The sequence below is a fragment of the Lynx canadensis genome, chromosome D4, assembly GCF_007474595.2.
Source record: "Lynx canadensis isolate LIC74 chromosome D4, mLynCan4.pri.v2, whole genome shotgun sequence".
Lineage (NCBI taxonomy): Eukaryota > Metazoa > Chordata > Mammalia > Carnivora > Felidae > Lynx > Lynx canadensis.
Window position 1 is genome coordinate 14968577 of NC_044315.2, and position 24228 is coordinate 14992804.

General features: G+C 36.8%; 1 protein-coding gene across 1 annotated transcript in view; it reads right to left on the reverse strand.

The window, feature by feature from the left end:
• Positions 1-7195: 7195 nt before the first annotated feature.
• The window catches only part of ALDH1A1 (aldehyde dehydrogenase 1 family member A1), a 58871-nt gene continuing 41838 nt past the window's right edge, over positions 7196-24228 (reverse strand). Inside the window, exons 11-13 of the mRNA XM_030293935.1 lie at positions 19929-20086; positions 12551-12625; positions 7196-7814 (exon numbers count right to left, since the gene is read on the reverse strand). Coding sequence (XP_030149795.1) covers positions 7742-7814; positions 12551-12625; positions 19929-20086 — 306 coding nt within the window. The 3' untranslated portion in view covers positions 7196-7741. The remainder of the gene's footprint in view (positions 7815-12550; positions 12626-19928; positions 20087-24228) is intronic.

Genomic DNA, 24228 nt, shown 5'->3' on the forward strand with positions numbered 1-24228 from the left:
TCTCCATTTTTTAAAATGTTTATTTATTTTTCAGAGAGGGCGAGCATAAGCAGGGGAGGGGCAAAGAGAGAAGGGAACAGAAGATCTGAAGCAGGCTCTGCCCTGACAGCAGTGAACCCGATGTGGGGCTCGAACCCACAAACTGTGAGATCTTGAAGTCGGATGCTCAACTGACTGAGCCACCCAGGCGCCCCCGAATCTCTTTTTATTATTTCTTACAACTACATGTGAATCTATAATGATTAAAAAATTAAGAGCTTAATTGAAAAAAATCCACTTAAAAAAAAAGAAAAATCCCACCGCAATGTATTTGCTGTTGATTTTAAGAGTTCTCCTTGTTAAATTTTTATGGCTTAACTTGGAATTCAAGTTTTCCATGATCTTGCCCCAAACTGCCTGTCCAGCTTTACTTCTCCACCCACCAGGGCCATGTAAGTTCACCGTTCACCATATAAAGTGGGGCTTTTCCACTATTACTTTTCATTTCCAGGATAGAACATGCTCCTTGCTTTATTTGCTTGTGTTCAGGGTCTGCTGCTCTGTGTCGGGTTGGGCCACGTGCTGCCTACTTCATGAAAGTCACTCCAGAAACTGACCATTTTCCTTCCCGCAAACAATTGCAGATTTTGTTGCTATCCATCTTACAGTACTTCATACATTTGATCTTTTCTTTTCATGATTTCGTGTATATTTCTCATCTCCTCTACTAGATGGAAACACTGTACGAGCAGGATTTTTCATTTTTATATGAAACAAATAACCTGTTTCAGGCACCTAAAATTGTGTTTGCACAGGACAAGGACTTGATATTCATCCTTTTTTTTTGCAATACACAATATTTTGTACACAGTAGACTTCTGATAAGTTAAGAAGTTAGCACATTTAATGGATTTTAATCTTTGTAACTCTATCAAGACACTCTGCTTTGCAAGTGGTTGAAGGCTTATTAAAAAAAAAAAACTATCACTTGGAGGTTTTTCCCTTTGTAGACAAAAGGAGTAAATTCCAATAAATAAAATACATGCAAACAAAATGCAGCATTCCTTTTTTTAGACAAAAGGAATAAAAATAATAAATAAAATATAGCACTGCATGTTACATATTTAATTAAGTATCAATGTAAGCATCCACGATACCGCATGGGACACAGGCAGTGGCATAGAACTAGGAGTTAGAATATAGGGGTTATTAGCTAAACCCTGCCACTGGTAATTTAGTGATGCTTCAAGCATCACTTGATTTCTGCATGCCTCTGTGAAATGAAGCTATTGGGTTAGAAGGACGCTAAGTTCTTTTCTAGCTCTGACATTTTGTGGTCGCATGAATGCAAGGTGACTGAACATTGAACACAAATGCTAAGCCATGTGCTTTTAAGTCCACTAATCCTCACTGAATGCATGTGGGCTGAGTCTCTGAATCAATCACCGGATGACCAATGTCATTGTAGGCTCCTGTGCTGCATTTGAAACCAGCCTCTTCAGTTTGTTGTTCTCTTAGTCCCGCTGTCCCTGACTATTAGCTTACGGATTAATCATTATGACTGGCAACTCAGGGGTGAAAGGCAGTTGGGTTCATTTAATTAGAACTAGCCCCACTTTGGTACTAAATGTATTTAAGTTTCTAACTTCGATTCTAAGCCAAGTTTTTTGCTCACATTGTCCTCCACTCTGCTCTTTCTTTGATAATTTTCACCTGTGTCTAAAGGAATGATATTTTTTTAAAAAGATGGTGGGGAGGGATGGGCAAATCATAATTATATGGCCCTAACTGAAGGTAGCCTAATAGCTAGGACACAGGAAACCAGAGAAAGAACTTACAGGAGATACAAAGTCAAGGTCAAGAGAAAGATACTTCCTGTAGTGTCTAAAGAAACTTTATTATCTTTGTTGATATTGTTATTAATTTTTTAAATTTTTAAAATGTTTATTCTTGAGAAATAGATACAGAGCATGAGCAGGAGAAGGGCAGAGCAAGAGGGAGACACAGAATCTGAAGCAGGCTCCAGGCTCTAAACTGACAGCACAGAGCCCAACGCGGGGCTCGATCTCACTGGTCGTGAGATCATGACCTCAACCGAAGCCGGATGCCCAACCGACTGAGCCACCAAGGTGCTCCGATATTGTTATTATTAATTCCAGAATCTTCATCAGTAGATCAGTAACATGTATTGAGTATTTGTTATATGCTACGAAGCTTACTAAGCATTTTACAGACATTATTTCTTTTAATAGAATAACTCAGTTAGATAAGTACAGTATTAATTCCTCCTTACAGATTAAAAAGCAAAAACAAAAACCTGAAATTTAGAAAGGTTGGTTATTTTTTTCCAAATCCCAAGGCCAGTGGGTGCTGAACAGGCATTGGAAACCAGATTGCTGGACTCCAGGATCCCATGGGCTTATGTACAATATTATATCGCTTCCTAAATATCAACAGCCACCATTACCTGTTGAATGATGGCTAAATGGGAAGGGCTTAATAATTGACCTAAGCTAATACCACTCGTGAGTGGTAGAACCAGAATTTAGCATCTCTTTGACTCCAAAGATCAAGATCTTCCTACCACAACTGTACTTTGAGAGGAAAGTCATTTAAGATGTTTCTAAGTCACCAAGGGATTTGTAACCAAGTACAATTATGGTGCCTCCCTAGATGTCATCAGAACGCAGACAACCTGTTATTATGGGAAAATATGCAAATAATCTAGGGAATGAAATGAAAACGGGCAGTATTGCAATAATGCATGTAAGAAGGAAGGACTAGCGTCCTCAGGGGAACACAACTTTTCTTCAGAATTGTCAGCCTGTATGTATAGAATCCTTCTCAGTTTTATCATGAAGGATGGCAATTAATAATCAATCTAGAAATGAAGTATTTATTCTTTAAAACTATTTAATGCTCTTTTCTGGCTTCTCTTAATTTGGCTAACTCTGTGAGTTTTGTGTGTTTCCTAGGTTTCTCTCCAGGCCAAGACATTAACCAACCTGGCAGAATATTAGATGTGTTTACATGTTACACCACCATTAGTGAGGAAGAGTAAGACGAAAGAAAAGCATGAAAACCAAATGCAATTCGTGATCCTGGATCAAGTTTTGGACCACAGGCAGAAAAAAATGCCATCAAGGACAATAGGGGCAACTTGAGAAAATAGTATGTGGATTGTATATTGGATACTAATATTTTGTCAATGTTAAATGTCCTGAATTAGGTCATTACTCCGTGGCTTTTGTGAATGAGCTTGTTCCTAGAAAAAGATATTGAAGCATTTGGGGGCAAAAGGACCTGATATCCAAGAGTTATTCTCCAGAGCTTCCCTCAAGAAAAAAGTGAATCTATCCAGAGAATTGGAATGATAAAGTGAATGAGGGAAAATATTAGAAATCAGCGAATAAAAGATATATGAGAGTTCTTTGAACTGCTATAGCAACACTTCCAAAAGTGAGGTTATTTTAAAATAGTAAGTTGAAGGAAACCATTTTGTGTTCTTATATTTGGTAATATTTTTCTAGGCATGATGAATATTATTTTTTAAAGTCTTATTTATTTATTTTGAGAGATGAGCAAGTAGGGGAGGGGCAGAGAGAGGGAGAGCGAGAAGAATTCCAAGCAGGCTCTGCACTGTCAGCATGAAACCCGATATGGGACTTGAACCCATGAGCCATGAGATCATGACCTGAGTTGAAACCAAGAGTCGGGAGCTTAACTGACTGAGCCACCCAGGCACCCCTAGGCTTGATGAATCTTTAAATAAGTGACTTGACAAAAAACAAACAAACTAAACTTTTAAAATCCGGTGAAATCCACTCCTGGAAAACACTATGTCAGCCTCCTGTGAACATTTCTATAAAACTCAGAGATGTCCATTTTCTATCTTTTTTAAAACATTTTATTCATTTATTTTGAAAGGGAGAGAGCACAAGCGGCAGAGGGGCAGAGAGAAGGAGAGACAGAAACCCAGGTGGGCCCTGTGCCATCAGTGAAGAGCCCGATGGGGGTTCTGACTCATGAACGGTGAGATCAGGACCTGAGTCGAGATCAAGACTCCAACTCTTAACCAACTGCACTGCCCAGGTGCCCCCCAGAGATGTCCATTTTTCTAAATAAAACAAAAGGCTAGGGAGCACATGGCACTAAAATAAACATGTGAAAAGCATTGCTATACCTTTGCCGTAGATATTTGATTTGGAAAGAAAGTTAACTTTCTAGGGATTTTGGAATTAGGATAATGCCCAAATAAGTGTTGACAGATGTGACTATTTTTCCCTGGGATAAACCCACTGCTCAGAATCCAAGGGCCCATTTAGAGACATAATGTAGGGCAATCTTTTTTTTTATTTTTAACTGTATTTCTTTTGCCAGAGAGAGTAAGTGGGGGAGGGGCAGAGAGAGAGAGAGAGAGAGAGAAAGAAGGAGAAGGAGGAGAGACAATCCCAAGAAGGCTCCGCACTATCAGTGCAGAGCTCGAACTCGGGAACTGTGAGATCATGACCTGAGCCGAGATCAAGATTCAGACTCTTAACCGACTGAGCCATCCAGGCACCCCATTCTGTGTTGCAATCTTAAGCCCAACTAAGAAGTTTGTGGCCGTCTTTACCCTTCCACAGAATGTCAGAGTGATAATTGAGCTGTTTCTCTCTCATTTGTGTCTTGACTCAGGATAGCATCTTCCAGAATACCACAGTCCCCGCGTGCTGTAAGAATAAGCTTCCCTGCCCTTCCGGCAGTCACTGCATTTTGATATCGAGGGAGAACAGCCACCATCTCCAATTCGTTCCAGTATATTCTTTTACCATCAAAATGATAAGGCTCAAATGCATCTCCAGAGAATATATAAAATAAATTTTTTTAAAAAAAATCCCAAGATAAATCAACGAGTGAAATTCCAGTTGGGAACTTCCGCTTCATGTCAAAATATAACCTGGTTATTTGATATACTAGAAAGAAAGCAAGCAAGAAAGAGAGCAAGATAGAAAGAAAGAAAGAAAGAAAGAAGAAGAAAAGAAAATAAACAGGAAAAAAAAGCTTTCAGTAGATGGTATATGTACACTTCTAAAGGTCCAAGTGAAATGTGACTCAAAAAAATCATGCATTACCCAGGGAAGGGGGTCTTCTAATTCATCACTGCCTCCAAGTATGTGAGGCTAAAATTCCCTACTTTGAGTTAGTTCTATTTTCAATTGGCCACAAAAAAATTTAAGAAAAAATACTTTCCCCCATTTCCCCTTGGCTATTACACTGGAACCCAGAAGCACGGATCATAGAAAATGGGCAGGGGCAGGGTGCGGGGAGGAAAGGAGGTGGGCAGACATTCGGACATTTGTATCGTATCCCTGACACTGTCTCTACCTGAACAGTGGTTCCAACGTCTGTGACATCATTTGGCATTCCTGGAACAGAAAACACTTTCTACCACGTGGATACTGGGGACAATGATAGCACATTAATGATGGCAGAACTGAATTCTTCATGATAAAATTCCTTATATTTTCTGTAGCGCATAGGCTAATAAAATACCCTCTAACTTTTCAAGGTTTTAAGAATTATTGCCAGCATAGCTTTATAAATCGGAAGAAAAGAAATACAAATAGTGTCTAGAGGCTCAGGGCAAGCCAATATAAAACAGATATTTTCTGTTTAATCCTGTAATGTCTTATTTATACAATGAAGATTTAATTTTCAAATATTTAAACTTGCTTCTGGCTTTTATCTTGCTCTGGGATCAGCCCTCTTTGTTTTACATTTTAAAATGTTCTGGTTGGTTGCCATTACAATATTAACTTGTCCGCCTATTAATTTATTTGTGCATAGTTTTAAACACATCTTTTAAAAATGTAGACATTGTCTGGTTTTGGGGAAATGCGAGTCTCCTCTGTATTTGGATATTTTTTCTTCTCAACGCCCAAAGATCTTTCAGTTCTCCCTATGCCTTTGACTTCTCCGGATTTCAAAGTAATGAGGTCCCAAATACTACGAGACAGTCTAGATTGCAAATCTTATAGGCCCACATAATCCCAAGAAATTCTTGCAGTTGGAGTTCGGATTATTTTGGGTCTGAGAAGCCAAAGAATTGCGTTTGTTCATACATTGTGGCAGCTGTTACATGTCCTAACAACAGTGTTACTGAGGTATCTGCTGATGTAAGACGATAAATAATTATTTTTATAGAATCTGAATCTGAAAAAAATGTTACTCTGAACATTTTAGGTTGCTGAACGAAGAGCCTTTTAGAATATATGTGCACACAAAATACTCACTTGTTTTTACTTTCTACATGGGAACCCAGGCAGAAGTTCTTTGTATGAGGGCATAAATATGTTAATTTACACTGAGGACATTCATTCTTCCAGCTGCCCCGCCTTGATCTCTAGCTCTCCTCAGAGCACTCAGTGCTAATTTGTTGTGTAGAACAGTGTCCAGCAATGTGGATTCCTTAATGTTAATCAGCATTAACTGACAGGAGAAAGGGAAGGTCTACGGTTAAATAAATTTAGAAGAAAATATGTATCAAACAAAACTGAGCAGGTGCTAGAACTTCTCAGAACCTAGAAAACAGCAACGTGCAATTTGAAACTCCAGGAGAGGAAAATGTGATATAGAATTTTTCCATTTTTTCCAATGGAATATGCCCTGAGAGAAAGTATGATATGGAGCCTCTTTCCTCTTTATTCACTGCAAATCTGCTCATTATTCAGGTTCATATCCTGTTAAATTTCTTCCATGAGGTTCTTCCCAATTCCCTCAGTTAAAGGTCATCTCTACCCCATTGGTACATTATTATCACGCTCTTTAGTTTCCTTCAATTCTCATTCCCTTTCTATGCCCCATCACTAAAAAAATTTTTTTGCTGTATGGCGTTTTTGTTCCCATTAAATCAAAGCATTTTGAGGTAATGAAACATCCACAATTCACCTGTTTTTTTTTTTCAATAATACCTAATGTAGTGCACAGAACTATCTACAAACTGAATAAATACTTGCTGAAAGACGGAAGCCACCTACTTTAAATGTTTACTATTGATTTCAAGAATTCCTCTGGAAAAGAAAATCTCTTTCTTTACCTATTTGAGAATGAGTGGTTTTGACTTTTCTTCTTAAATACATATTTGTGCCCAATTTAACATTGCTTTTGAATGACAGGGAGAGTAGTAAATCCCCATAACCAAAACTTCTACTTAAAAAATCCAAACTTGACAAAAATCATGCAAGGTTGTTTTTATTAAGCTTTACGTTTAGATTACAGCTAAGTATTTCAAGCAGGACTTCATTTGACAAGCAGACATGACATTCTAGGAAACATTTCAACAAACTCCAGTGACGTCAAAACTATTGGGAACAGAACACATCTACTCTGCAGTTCAAGGGTGTGTTGAGGACTTTAAGGGGTCATTAGAGAAAGAAGCTACATGGCAACTGGTCCTCTTCTATAACATGATTATTCCGGACAAGTAGCTACAAAGAGAAGCACGTAACTATCACAGAGCTTAGAGAGATCTTGCCTCAAATCCATCCTTTTTATTACCAATAGGACTTGGGGGGTCACATATCAGAAGAAAAAGGATTCTTTCAGAATAAGCTACATGTCAAGTGTTCTATGTATAATCTTAATGCTAATATGTTTAGCTTACGTTTTAAAACAAAATCAAGAAAAGAACAGTTTTATATTTAAAACCCACTACGATATATTAGCGACTGGAGGAGATGCTTATCCACCGAGGATTCTTTGCTCCACGCTTGTAGTTTCTTTATGAGTTCTTCTGAGAAATTTTCATTGTGACCGTCTTGACCTCTGTGTATTCGTGGAGACCATATTCTCCCCTAGACAGGGGGAAAACCCACAGAATTTAGCACAGCAGTACAATTGTACTAGTCCATGATTTGGTACAAATTTGTTCTTGCCTATCTGGTTAGGGACAATGGAAAATATTTTCTGTGTACAGAAGCATTTCAAATAGTAGCCAGCCAGCCACCCATAAGATATCTGGTCTCACATAAATCCCCTTGTGGGGCAAATTTTCAATTTTTTTTTTTTTTTGTATTTTAAATGACCATGTACATTCTGTTGATTTGCACAGAAATTGTCCAGCTTTGACATTGTTCTATTTGACTATAAACAAATAGTCACCACACGAAAAAAGACGGTTCAGTCCAAGAAGAATTGTATCATTTCTAGTTTAGGTTCAAATAAACAAGACATATTAGTACAAGAGGAGAAGTAGTAATATACAATCACTTGAGTAGTGGAGTAAAACTGTAAATTCAAGTACAGCTTAGCTTAGTGTTTTTACTGTGTGTGATTGGCCTGGAAGTGATGAGGGGCCAAAAAATGGCCAGACTTCTATTTTCATTCTAAAGTGCCCTGATACGGTTTGACACAAAATATTTTCTAGCAGTAGTATTAACAGTATCTCTTGACTTTTGGGAAAACAAAACAAATCCTGACTTTTATTGTTACAGTTTTTCTTCCTCCCTCCCTTCCTTCCTTCCTTCCTTCCTTCCTTCCTCCCTTCCTCCCTTCCTCCCTCTCTTCTTTCTTTCTTTCTTTCTTTCTTTCTTTCTTTCTTTCTTCTTTCTTTCTGTTTTGTTTTGAAGGGAGAGAAGACAGGGTTCATTGGCCCAATTTCAGACCTTTGGGCTGCTTGTGGGTTTGGGGTTTTTCTATTCAGACAACCACTGCCATTTGCTTCTATAACTCTTAAATCCAAACCAAATGACCAAGAATTAACCTGAGTTAATCAATTAGGACCCTGGTATCCTATTATTGGGTTCATTGAGAGTTCCTACCCATTTTGGAAACTGTGATTTACCCTCTGTTGAAGAAATAACGAAAAGCATTGAGCTTCCTTATTCTCTGGATTATTTTGATGATAGGACTACATCGCATGTACATAGGAACACTCTTAAAATTAGAACACTCAGGCACATGCAGGCTTGCAGAAGAAAATGATCTTGATCCTTTTCTACCCCTCCCTTCTGGTGAGGTAGACAGGTATGTAGAAGACATCTTTTTCTCTTGGGTAACCTAATCTTCTTACACTGATTATTTTCCTGGGCAATTAAGCTTCTGAAAATACCTTCTAAAAGCTTCAATGAACATGTTCTTCAAAGTAATTAAAGGGCTTAGCCTCAGTTGTCTGAAACCCATTAAGGGATAATATTTTAGTAAGTATTTTATCTCACAAAGTTAGATAAATTAACCCATGATTTCTGCCAATAGGCTTTCCATTGTATTTTGTTACAGAGACACTTGAAACTCTCAGGAGAGTACTAAGTGTCATTACTGTCATACGCAGGTTGAACTAAGTCCCACTCCGGAGTATTCCAATGCATAGACATTCCTGTCTTAATATCTAAAAATTATGTTTTTATATCTGTTTGCATTTCTCATTATCTTGCCAGTCTATGAGCTACTAGTTTTGTGCTAAATTCCTCAATGTACCAATCACCTGGGACCTTATTAAAATGCTGATTCTGTTTCAGTAGTAGTATTTCCAACAAACTTACACATGATAACCTTGCTTCTCACCCAAGGTCCACACTGTAGTAATAAGGTACTAGTAAATAAGCTACATCTGTTTTTTTTTGTTTGTTTGTTTGTTTTTTTCACTCTGTACCCAGAACTGAGCCTGGCACTACTTAAGTAAGCACAGAGGTAATGTTTGTTAGACTGACTTGGTGAACATAATCAAACAAAAAATATTCCTGCGAGCTTGGTTTGTAAGTTCAGTAGTTCACAACAATTTCATGCTCCCCTTTTCTCCAAGGGACAGGAGGAAAGAAAGAGCTTGTGAGGTGTTGAGAACCAATGGAGTTTGCAATGATATACTAGTAAAGTCTCAAGTGACTTATGTTAACTGAAGTGAAAATTAGTACAATTACACACAGGAAGGAATTTCTACCATTTGACTCATTGCAGGGCCAGCACCATGATCTGAGACCCAAACCCTGGTTTGGGCGCTTTGTATTACCACCACACTGAGGTCTGTGTACCACTATTTCTGGCTCTCTAAGGAATTTGTTCCCAACTGATCAATTATACCTTCCTATCTTTGAGGATAAATTGTAACTGAGCCCTTAGGAGTCATGTGAGGTTATTGCTTCAGTAATTCTCTTTAAACATCTTGTAGCAAATGACTTGTTTATTAAGTTCACCAAATTTGGTTTCAAGTAGAAATTAACAGCATCCTCAACTGGAATTTTTGAAGGAAAAAATTATAGACTGACTCTTTTCTTTATATTTATACAGATGTAAAAAGGAATTATCTGTATTCATTTCCCAGAATTTTAAGAAATTACTGAAGTTTAATTCTGACATTCCATGCCCTCCCTTATTTGATTTCTGTATGCCTCAACCATAAAGTTGGACCAAACTATAATCAACAAAATTGACCTATTTGGTCCTTCTTAGTTATTTTGTCCCCTTTGATCATTTTATCTTCAATATTCCTAGGGAAATGTCTTAGGTAGCTGGGCCAGCCACGAACTCCGCCCTTCAAAATAATCTAACCTTTGTTACAGCTTTTTGTACAAAGTAGTTCTGCCAAGGCACTCTCTAATAATGAATACTGTAAAGAAAAGAAACCAGGGAAGGAAGGAACCATTTGCCAAGTCCTCACCTTGTGACAGAATGCTGGCGAACAGGCACAGGGTGTGTCATTTCACTCTCAAACGACTATCTCAAGAGGCTTGCTAACATCGCCATTTTGAATAAGAGGAAATGGAGGCTCCAAAGTTGGACAACGTGAAACAGGCTGCATGGCCAGCAAAAGGTGGGGTTGGGATACAAGTGCAGGTCGCTTAGTGTCCAATTAAGCTTCCTCTACTGGGCCATGCTCCCTTTATATGTTGATCCTTTGTCATTCCACCTCCCCAACGCCATTCTACAGATAGCCATGGCTTTTCACTGCTCTACTAATGAAATGTAAGCCAAGACTTCTTAATCTGTATCCTACTTAACTCTGGTATCATACTCCCCAACTCCACAAATCCTCGCCAGCCATCCAAATTCACAAACCCCTCCACGTGTCACATGTAACGTTGTGTTCAAGAATGCTCTCTTCTCTGCTTACTGACATCCTACATTTGTTTCCTGCCCTAGATCGAGTCCTGTATTTTCTGTAGGGTCAACTGCCAGTAAGTTCTTATCCACTGAGTTATCACAGGGGTTAATACTATAGAATCTTAAGTATGGAAAGGAGCTCGTAGACCTTCTACATCATTCTCACACTCCTATCCCCACCCACAATTGTTGATTTTACCTGATGGATGAAAATTGTGGAAGATAGAGCCATGCCACGGATGTTATATTCTGGTGGTGCCCAGGTTTTCTGTCCTTCAGTGCTGTGTGCTCTGCATTTTATCTACTTTTCTACCTCATGACTTATGAACTCACAGTTTATGACTATTTACTTCATGTTGTGTATAGGTTATTTTGCACTACTTATCTTTTGACATATTCCTCCTGCCACCACAATTATGTGGAGGATGGGATGTGGTATCATGTTTCTGGGGCTCCTGGGCAAGTACTTAACAAATGTGTATTGAGGAGAAGGATGGATCATTTTATCATCCTTCTTTTTTATTGGTTCTCCAAGGAGATTGCGTCATTTCAATTTCACTGATTTATTCAAATGACAAAGTAGATGGCTACCTAATGCATTCATGACCTTTAGAAACTGAGACTCATTTGCTCTTGCTATTTACAGAATGAACAGCTTTAACTATGTTTGATTCCATAGGGTTTGTATATGATGTGTCTTTTTGCCTCATGACTTTTAAAATGTGTTGATAAATACCAGAAGTGTTTAAGAAATAAAATGGTTAGAATTGTTTGAATAAAATCAACCCAACATTTTGTCACCCCTTTCTGTGTATACACGTGTATATGCACATTATAAAAAGTCTATACACCCAGGTTTCTAAAGCAACTAAAGGCTTGTAAATGATTTTGTATATATATTCTGAGCATAGTCATGACTATAAAACATGTTTTCCTTAGTTAAATTTCCCTTTCAGCTTATATTTTAGTACAAAAAGATAATTAATTGAGGTAATTTAAAATTTTAGATTCCACATCAAAAATATTTCAACACGTGAGAATCACTCTTCTTACGCTGAAAAGCTTTTTGAGATAAAGTCACATGATTTACTTGTTTAAGAGGCATATTTAAATGACTGGAGTGTTCTTATAATCACACTTCTTACAGTCACCAATTTGTAGTTTTTGCCTCCTTTGTGGAAATGTTTCCCAGATGGATTACATTCTTATATACAGGAAGAAATCGTAAAACTTGGCATTATTTCAATAACTAAGGTAAAGTGCTTAGCATGGTCCCTTATGAATAGTAGGAGCTTAATATGTTATATTTCCCCTATACCATCACTTTTTTGCACTCATGGGCTAAATCCAGCTTTTAAAAGCTATTTGACAGTAGGAATTTCCAGGGAAGAACAGAGGTAGGTTTTAATTCAAATAGCAACTATGGATTAATTCCATTGAGTGACAACCATTTTTATCAAGGTAAACATTTGTCTTAATAGAAAGTGGTTCTTACAGTTCTCTTCCATTTCCAGACATCTTGAAACCACCAAAGGGGCACTGGGCAGATACCACGCTATAGCAATTCACCCTGAGGAAAAAAAGAAGTATATGTAGATCATACATAACCTACGAAATAACTCCTAAATTTGGAATTTTAGAAATTCAGAAAGCTCTTTAACAACCTTGTTAATTTCAATGTTACATACTCATTGTTATTTAACAAAAAAGCAGTACTATAAATTAGGATGCAGAAGTATAAGTATATAGATAAGTACTGCCTAGAAAGAAATAGAATGGTACAGCTCTGTGTGTAGAGAGCCATTTTGAATGATAATAGGATAGCCAACATAGCATAGGAGAAAGGATATGGTTTGCCAGAGAATGGAGTTTGGTGGGTGGATATTCTTTACTGCCTATATTCATAACCTTTATAATTCTCTTGAGGACTGTGTACTTAACAGGCTAGAATCAGTTATCTTTTGCAATTGTAACATGTATCACATTCTTCAGTTTCCTTTTTTCATTAATTGCTTTCATACAATAGGCCTTGGCAGGAGTTGGATTTCACTATTAATTTGTCTTTTCCTTGCCGTATTTCATAAAATGTTTAAAGATGTTTGTATGAACAAATATAGTTACAAAAACATGAATTATTAGAATTAAAAAAAAAGTTACAGTAGAAAGTCAAGACAAGGAGGAAAGGTTAGAATGTAGTCTCGCAGGACATGAACAATTTGTTTAAATTTCCTGGTGGCCAAAGTCAACAGCAAAATTTAATTACCTATATGATTCTCATTATATATAAGAGGAAAAATATATTATTTAAAGGAGAAACAATATTTTTAAAGTATTTCCTCTCCTTTGATGTTATTATAATAGGCAAACAACGTGACTTCTAAATACATTGTATTACGCATGAAGTTTGGTTATTAATTTGATCCTGAAATAATATCCACAAATTTCCTCAGTAAAGCATTTACAATCCCGATTCCCAGAGCTCCATATTCTCACTGGACTACAGATTCTTATCCAGGTCTCTCCTTCTGGAGCATAGTTCCTTAAAAAAATGTATGCTTTCAAAAGACAACTTGTCTCAGTTTTGTTTAATTGCCCTTTAAACTGCAAAATAAGATCCCTACTCTGAAATTATGGGTAAAATCCCAGCAATCCTGGGATTCAGTAGTTATCTTGAATACACCATGTGGAAACTATGTCTGGGACAATGCCAGAACTTGAATTATGCTCTAGAATAACTAGCGGTAAGAATATGCCTCTGTTTTAATAGCAGAGGAATTCCCGACTGGGGATTTCCATGCCACTGGGCAGAATGATGTCCTAAGCTTCTTGATCCAGCAGGCGTATAGCATTCCGAAGTCAAAAACCTGAAACTTGTCTTTGTTGAAAGGTGCCGAAAATGAGTTTAGTCTTTTGACCCTATACTGGAAATGAAACTATTTTAGTTTAAGTAAATGGAGAACTAAGAAATATCCAGTTGGAGAACACTGCAAGTTCAAAACAATCAGCCTGGCCAATTGGTTCTCCTTCCACAGTCCTTTCTTGTTATAAAGAAGGGAGGTTCCAAGCCCACGAATCCTGGCTTTGCCCCTTAGTACCTAGTTGGCACTGGGAAAGGTGTCTGGCTTTCTCTCTGTACAACGGAAGTGACAATATTTAATTGGGTTATTTCAAGGTATAAGTTAGATGATGGATCAAATATGCTTCTTAGAATGGTTGGTACTGAGTAAGGTTTTAGTGACTGGAGATAATATACATACATGCATTAGGAATGCTGAATCCTACAAATAATTTTATCGTAGGAAAATCCCACTTTAATCACTATCCTGACTGATTATTGCTTGACTTTAAGCCTCTGAAAGAAAACATCCCATTATAAAAAGAATCAGGCTTTTTGAGCAATTTCTCAGTCCTAGTCCCAGTCCTAGAATCACATGGGAGCTTTGAAAAATACTCTTTAAATAAAAATCCATATTGAATCGCAGAGATTGATATAACTGATGGATTTTATGCGCACCACCCTATGCCGAATCAGTTTATTATTTTTAAAGCTCCCCAGATGACTAATGTACAGCTGGGTTGAGAATCACTACTTTAGAGTCTTGAAATAGGTCTGCATCTCGGCTGCCATTTATTGTGTTAGCTTTGATCAATGACTGAACTTCACTAAACTTCAGTTTTTTCATTGACAAATTACACAAATTACACAGATTAACAATTGCACAGTTATTATAAGGTGAAACGAGATAATGAACATAAGGAATGCAGAATAATGCCTAGCATAGAGTGTATTAATTAATGGTGATTCTCTTTGATTAGGAAAAAAGATTTCAGAGCTACAGAGAGAGGCAAGGACTGCTTGGCTGTCTCTTAAAGATAAATACCTTTCAATGTCCAGTGGATTTTTAACCTGAGTAGATGTGACTTATCATCAGGAAAGAAAATAAACTTTGAATGTTGACAAGACTGAGGGAACAAAGTGAGGTTTGGGGAGGGGGGAATTACCAACAAAGCCGTCCAGAGATTGGGGGCTGGAAAGAAGTGTAACAGTTTGTGAGGCATAGGCTTAAAGTGTAAAATTCGGAGATATAAATAAAGATATAATATAAATCACAGGGCGCCTGGGTGGGTTAGTTGGGTAAGCATCCGACTTCAGCTCAGGTCATGATCTCACGGTCCACGGGTTTGAGCCCTGCGTCTGGCTCTGTGCTGACAGCTCAGAGCCTGGAGCCTGCTTCGGATTCTGTGTTTCTCTCTCTCTCTCTCCCTCTCTCTCTCTCTCTTTCCCTCTCCCGCTTGTGCAGCTCTCTCTCTCTTTTTCTCTCAAAATGGGTATAAATCAGTTAAAAAGGAATAGACACGTTCCTCAAAACTCACTATATTTTCCCAAATTAAGACCTTCAGACATTTCTAATAATCTTAGAAAAAGAAACTGAAATAAGAATTAAATGTTTTCTGACATAGGGACATTGAATAAATATTGTCCTAGCACTTAATTAACTTGATGAAAGCAGAACTTTCATCTCCTTTGTGTATAGCATAGTGCCAACTACCTAGAAATTAGTAACACTTATACGATATTAGCCAGACAATGAAATATTTTAGGGGAGCTATTTAGGAGGCCAGACAGAAAATACCCTTCCAAAGTTCTTCTAATATAGCAGGTTTTTAAAAATTTTTTAAAAATTTTTTAAACAAATTTGATTTTTGTTATTATTTTGTTTTGTATTGTTTTGTTTGTTTTGGTTTGGTTGGTTTTTAAGGCAGCAATTGCTTGTCTAATAGGACATGTGAGTCTAGGAAAAAAAATCAAAGTCTGAAAAAATTCAAGTTAGGGGCAACTCAAAACAGTAGTATAAGAGCATCCTGAACTTACCTTTTTCCATGGATGCATACATAAATAACCTAACTTTACACTTAAAGAAACCAAAAAAAAAAAAAAAAAAAGGAAAAATGAAGCCTAAAGTTGGTAGAAGGAAGGAAATAATAAAGATCATAGTGGAAATAAATGAAATAGAGACTGGAAAAATGGTAGAAAAGATCTATAAAATTAAGAGCATGTTATTTTTTTAAAAACGTTTATTTATTTATTTTGAGAGAGAGAGAGAGAGAGTCTGTGTGTGAGAGTGGGGAAGGGGATGAGGGAGGATGGGGTGCGGAATCCCAAACAGGCTCCACCCTTAGTGCAGAGCCCCAAGTTGGGCTTGAAATCAGGACTGTGAGATCTTGACCTGAGCCAAAATTAAGAGTCAGATGCTTAACTGACTGAGCCATGCAGGTGCCCCAAGAGCATGTTCTTTAAAAAGATAAACCAATTGACTGGGGCGCCTGGGTGGCTCAGTCGGTTAAGTGGCCGACTTCGGCTCAGGTCACGATCTCACGGTCTGTGAGTTCGAGCCCCGCGTCCGGCTCTGTGCTGACAGCTCAGAGCCTGGAGCCTGTTTCGGATTCTGTGTCTCCCTCTCTCTGACCCTCCCCCGTTCATGCTCTGTCTCTCTCTGTCTCAAAAATAAATAAACATTAAAAAAAAATTAAAAAAAAAAAAGATAAACCAATTGATAAATTTTACCTAGACTCACCAAGAGCAAAAGAGAGAGATTTAAAAAATAAAATCAGAAATGAAAGAAGAAAAGTTACATCCAGTACCACAGAAATAAAAAAGATCGTAAGAAAATACCATGAATTATACACCAATAAATTGGACTACTTAGAAGAAATACATAAATTCCAAAAAATATACATCAGAGTTTTTCAGGATTGAATCATGAAGAATAGAAAATCTGAATAGACCAATTATTAATGAGGAAATTAAATCAGTTTTTAAAAAATTCCCAATAAACGTATTTCAGGACCAGACGACTTTACTGGTGAATTCTACAATACTTTCAAAGATTTAATATCTATCATTCTCAAACTCTTTCAAAAACTTAAAGACAAACTATTTCATTAGGCCACCACTACCCTGACACCAAACCCAGACAAGGACACCACCAAAAAAAACAAACAAACAAACAAAAAAAACGAATAGAAAATTATAGGCCAATATCCCTGATGAACATAGATGCAAAATCTCCAACAAACTATTAGCAAACCAAATTCAACGTTTGCATTAGCATTAAAAGAATCATACACCATGATCAAGTGGGATTTATTCCAGGGATGCAAGGATGGTTCAATATCTGCCAATCAATCATCATGATACACCACATTAACAAAATGTAGGGTAAAAATCATATGATAAGCTCAATAGATGCATAAAAATTTTGACAAAATTCAACATCCATTAATGATAAAAACTCTCAAAAAGTGAGGATAGAGGGAATATAGCTCAATGTGATAAAAGCCATATATGACAAACCCACAGCTAACATCATACTCAACGGTGAAAAGCTGAAAGTTTTTCCTTTAAGATCAAGAACAAGACAAGGATATCCACTCTTATCACTTTTCTTCAACATAATATTGGAAGCCCTTACCAGAGTGATTAGGAAGAAAAGGAAAGAAAAGCTATCCAAATAGGAAAGGAAGAAGTAAAACTGTCACTACTTGCAGATGACATGATTTTATACATCGAAAACCTTATAGACTTCAAGAAAAGACTCTACAAAAATCAGTTGCGTTTCTATACATTAAAAATGAAGTATCAAAAAGAGAAATTAAGAAAAAATACCATTTATAATTGTATGATAAAGAAAAATACCTAGGAAGAAATTTAACTAAAGAAGTAAAAGACCTGTGTACTGAAAACTATAAAACCCTGATGAAAGAAATAGAAGACATAAATAAATGGAAAGATATTTTGTGCTCATGAATTGTAAGAATTACTATTGTTAAAATGTCCATACTCCCATAAGCGATCTACAGATTTAATACAATTCCTGTCAACATGTCCATGACATTTTTCACAGATACAGAACAAACAATTCTAAAATTTGTGTGGAACCACAAAAGATCCTTAAAAGCCAAAGCAATCTTGAAAAAGAAAAACAAATCTGGAGACATTAGTCTCCTCAATTTCAAACTATACTACAAAGCAATAATAATTAAAACAGTATGGTATTGGGGCGCCTGAGTGGCTCAGTCGGTTGGGCATCTGACTTCAGCTCAGGTCACAATCTCGCGGTCCGTGAGTTCGAGCCCCGCGTCGGGCTCTGGGCTGATGGCTCAGAGCCTGGAGCCTGCTTCTGATTCTGTGTCTCCCTCTCTCTCTGCCCCTCCCCCGTTCATGCTCTGTCTCTCTCTGTCTCAAAAATGAATAAACATTGAAAAAAAAAAAAAACCAGTATGGTATTGGCGTAAAAACAGACACACAGATCAATGGAACAGAATAGAAAACCCCCAAATAAGCCCATGCATGTATACTGAATTGATTTATCGCAAATGAGGCAAGAACGGACAATGGGAAAAGGACAGTCTCTTCAATCAGTGTTGTTGAGAAATACATGCAAAATACTGGCTCTAGGCCACTGTTGGGCACCATACACAAAAAATAACTCAAAATAAATTAAAGACTTAAATTAAGACTTGAAACCATAAAATATTAGAAAAAAAACATAATCAGTAAGCTACTTCAGTCTAGGCAATAAATTTTTGAATCTGACTCTACAAGCGAAGTCAACAAAAGTGAAAGTAAACAAGTGGGGACTACAGCAACATAAAAGACTCAAGCGTCGCAAAGGAAACCAAATGAAAGGAAACAAAATGAAAGACAGGCCACTGAATGGGAGAAAGTATTTTGAAATCATCTATCTAATAAGAGATTGACATCCAAAACACATAAAGAACTCATACAACAAACAATCAAAAACCAAACAGTCCAGTAAAAAAAATGGGGAGATGATCTAAATAGACATTTTTCCAAAGAAGGTATGTAGATGGACAACAGACACATGAAAAGAGGCTCAACATCACTAATTATCAGGGAAATGCAAATCAAAACCACTGGAGATATCGCCTCACACCTGTTAGAATGACTAGTTTCAAAAACGATAAGAAATAACAGTATTGGTGAGGATGTGAAGAAAAGGGAACTCTCTTGCGCTTTTGGTGGGGATATGAATTGGTGGAGCCACTATGGAAAACAGCATAGAGATTCCTCAAAAGATTGAAAATAGAACTACCATATGATCCAGCAACTCTACTTCCGGGTATTTATCTAAAGAAAATAAAAATACTAGTTTGAAAAGATGTATGTGCCCCTATGTTCATTGCAACATTATTTGCAATAGCTAAGATATAGAAACAACCTAAGTCCCTGTCAACAGGTGACTGGATAAAGATGCATACGTATATAAAATGGAGTACTACTTAGCCATAAAAAAGGGGATCGTGCCATTGGTGACAACACGGATGGACCTTGAAGGTATTATACTAAGTAAAATAAATCTGAGAAAAAACAAATGTAAGACTTCACTTACATTTGGAATTTTAAAAAATCCAAACAAAAGAAGACTTATAGATACTGGTGGTTGCCAGAAGGGGAGGGGTTTGGGGCGTGGAAGATATATGTGAAGGGGGGTCAAGATGTACAAACTTCCAGGCATAAAATAAATAATTCATGGGGATATGATATACAACATGGCAACTCTAGTTCATAACTTTGTATTGTATATTTGATAAAGTTGTCAACACAGTAAATCTTAAAAGTTCTCACCACACACAAAAAATTTAATTTTGTATAGTGACTGATGATAACTAGGTTATTGTGGTGATCACTTTGCAGTGGATACAAATATCAAATTATTGTGTCGTATGCCTGAAACTAATATAATGTGAATACCTCAAAAATAAACAAGTAAATAAAGAAACAAAACTTTCAAAGTAACATGTTAGCGCACTTACCAGTGAAAAGGCAAGATGATGTAGATTTGACTTACCACACTGTCCCAGCCTGCAGAGCGGAGGAGACTGTTATGGCTTTATCCACATCTTTGGTAAAGATCCCTGCTGATAAGCCATAAAGGGTATTGTTTGCTCTCTTGATCACTTCATCTAAAGATTTAAATTTCATGATTTGCTGCACTGGTCCAAATATCTATACCGTAAAAAGAAAATGAATGAAATAAATCAGAGTGGCAGGTTAAAACTAAATGTTTTACATGGTATTGTAGTTTTATTCCCCTACAAACTATCCCAGATCAAGATTTTATTTTGTATTTTAAAATTTAGGAATCAAAATGGTAGGTCCTGGGTTGGCAGGTTAGGACAGGCAATGGTCATGGGTTAAATTCCCTTTGGAACAAAATGGAGCACAGATAAATAAGGCAATATTTATTTTCTTGGTGTTGGAATTAGACTTCCAAGACTTACCATTGTGTAGAAAGTTATTAACTTTGAGTTTCTTTTACCTTTAGGAATGTGTTATATTCTCTCTCTTGTTTTCTTCATCATCCAAATCACTACCTAAACAGTAAACCCAAGAAACCAATACTTGTTCTACTGGATAAATGAGTAAAGCAACAATGGATGATAATTATAATTATTTGTCTTAGCTATCAGTGTACCGTCAACTGAAATCTATTGGACTTAAATCTTTTCACAATCAGTCAAATTAGGTGAAACAACATGAATTTTTGTTCAGTTCCTACTCTTCGGCCAAATCTTATGCAACTCACATATACCAAACCAAAAGTCTATTACTGAAAGAGCTTAAACCTTCAACCACTAACCAAAACATGGTTTCATTAACGATGACCATAATCACAGGATAGGAAACAAAAATCACAGTTTGCTCATTCAAGCCTAAACTACTCTTTCACTTTTGCTGGATTCTCTAGTTAGCTCAGCCCAAAGTCAACTTATTCTTTGTCTCCTCCCCAGATGGGAGAAAAGCGACTGAGTTTTCTCTTAAAACTTAAGCTCCTGTATTATGTTTCTATAAAGCATATATTAAAACTAAAGGAAGAGGGGTCCTTCGGAGTATTATGAGAATTTTCTGGGAAATGGAAATCAGGGGAGGCAAAAATCAGTGTTCATCACTGACCTAAGTATTGGGAGTTGGGGGCTACCATTCCACAGAGGCTGAGTGCAAATCCTAAGGCTGTGAATCTAATTATAATACCGTAACCTGGGAACCAGATATATAGCAGCGACTGTAATAAGTATGTTAATATCTTACATAATTTTAATTGAGTACAGCACGTGGCTCAAGTCTTCTTTGAAACAAGCAAAGCTACTCTACTATGTATATTATAGGGACACAATAAATGCATCCTGGATTGAATGGTGTTTTTCTTTGTTCTTTCCCATGGTATGCAAGAACGGCAGCTCTAATAAGACAAATATTTGTCAACACACGCAAAAATTATATGCAAATAAATGCAAAAAATCAGTGGAGGGCTGAATTGACGTGGAGAAACTGTTTGGTTATCCGTATCCATCTGTTTTGTTATGGTTTATTTTTCCTATTTATTTACCGTTTGCAAATCTGATTCTGCACTTCCCCTCTTCCTTGATAGCATTTTGGGGGGTAGAGAAAATAACTCTCCCAGATTCTCTATTGTATAACAAACATGAAATACAAGTTCATTGAATGAAAAGATTCTGATTCAGTGTGTTTGAGTTGGCAGGGCCTTGCTGCTGTAGTGCATATTGTGTAACACCTTCGTAGCCCAAGGTCAATGAATCTATCTCTGGATCTGCTAAAACCCCTCTCTCCATGAGGTAGATTATTCATAATTCCCAAGTGCAAATTAGCCTTTCCTAGTTACATATCATATCTCTGGATAATATCTTCTTGATGTCAATTGGTTTGTGCTCACAAAATATTTAGCTGAAATATATTTGTCTAGGAAAATTACGAAGTGTAAGAGCTGAAAACAGGGCCAAGAACATAGGGAAGGTAAGGAGTAATGTAGGGGACGAACATTGTTTTCGATTACACGGATGGCTTTTATGTGGAAAAGGGCAGGATGCAGATATGAGGCCAATAGATAGAACATAAGAGGAGGGATTCGTAGGCCGCCAGAAGCAGAACTTTCTAATGCTTAGCATTGTCTAAACATGGAAAAGCCTAAGAAATAATGAGTTACCCATGGATGGATTTGTTTAAAGAGACACTGGCTGGCCATTAGTCAGGAGCAAACGGATGGACATAGTGGAGTTTGGAGAGGTGGGCTTAAGAGATCCTTCTAGTTTGAGGAAGCTATCTACAATTCTGTAACAGTAAGAAGTCACCTAAGCTCTTTGCATCTTAATTACGTCATTTATAAATTTGACTTTTGGCTTAAATCATTCATAATGTTCCTTGTAACATTAACATTCTATCACCTTTTAGCAGGAAGTTTCCCACATGCTCCATGGGGTTCTACAATGTCTGGTTAAGTGGAATTGGATGGATAATGAAGTTGGTATGAGCAAAAGTAGGTCACAGTAGAAAGAGCGGGGAACGGGGGTCATGAGAATCGGCTGTACTCCTAAGCTGCCTTTAGCTAGCCATGTGACCTACCCCTTTCTGCTCCAGAACTTAGGTTTTTCATTTACTATTTAGGACAAGAATCCCAAATCATAGTTGAGTCTGTGGATCAAAGGCGAACTCAAGACACAGAACACATAACAATACAAAAAGGTTCAAAAAAGTTTGACATGTTATATTCATAGGGGTAATAAAATAGGTATAATGTGTAGATGCTGAAAACAACTACCATGTCATTACTTAGGAAAATTCTTGGACTGAAACATTATGTTTAATTTTATTTAATAACCAGTCATAAAAATGTAACATAGGAATTTACACCTTATAAATGCCCTGAGGTTTTTATTAGAAAAATACTACCACTCTAAATAGGTGAAAATAATAAAAGAGAGCATTTGTTTCTGGGAAGAAAAGACTAAAGAAAAGAATATAATAATACTCCTCTTAAAAGGTTGATGTGAGAATGAAATGAGAATATTTTATATTCTAGTAAATATTTTATATTTATTTATAAAAATATATTTATATACACTAAACTTTATAAAAAATGAATACAAATGTCATAAATATAAATATGTATTGATGATATAAATAAAATATTTATATTTAATATATTTCATAGGAACATATTTATGTTTTATATTGGTGCTGATAAGTCACTTAGCACTATATCTGGCATATAATAAGTAATCACTAAATGGTTCTTATTATTAAAACAAACAAAACTATAGACCAATATCCCTCAGACTAAAGACAAATATCAACCACAGCAAAGGTTCTTAAAAAGTATTAACAAATAGTATTCAGCAATACATACAAAGAATTACACACCATTACCAAGTGAGATTCATTCCAGAGATGTACGGCTGGTTCATTATTCAAAAATCAATTAATATAATACACCACATTGGTAGAATGAAGAAAAAAAATACCGCATAATCATCTCAGTTAACACAGAAAAAGCATTTGACAAAACCATTCTCCTTTTGCTCTCAACAAATTAGAAGAAAGGCACTTCCCAAACCTGATTAAGGGCATTTACGAAAATCTCACAGCTAACATCACATTCAATGGCAAAGACTGAATGCTTTTCCCCCTTGATAGAGAACAAAGCAAAGGTGTCCGCTCTTGCTACTCTTATTCAACATAGTGCTAAACAGCTAAAATCAAAAACAATCGCAACATTAATGTGAGCGAAGGTGCAGGGAAACTGAGTCGCTCATACATTGCTAATGGGAACGTGAAAGTGTTCAGCCACTCTGGAAACCAGTTTGCCAGTTTCTTTAAAACTTCCGTCTACCATACGGCCCAGTAATTGTACTCCTGGGCATTCATCCCAGAGAAAGGAAGACTTAGGTTCTTACAAAAACATGCACACCCATGTTTATAGCAGCGTTATTCATAGTAGCCCCAAATGGAAAACAATCCACACGTTCTTCTGTAGGTGAATGGTTAAATGGTGGTACATCCATACAACAGAGTACCACTCTGCAGTAAAAAAGAACAAACTATCCTTACATGCAATGACGTAGTTGAATCTGTAGAAAGTTAAGCGGAGTGAGAAAAAAACCAAAAAAGCCAACCCTGAAAGGTTGCATGGAGAATGAATCTATTTATGTAAAATTCTTGAAACAACAAAGTAATAGAAATGGAGAACAGATAAGTGGTTAAGGGAACACCTAGGGTGAAGGATAGTGTGGTGTAGGAGGCACATGGATTTGACTCGAAAGGAAACATGAAGGATTTATGTGGTGAGGAGACAT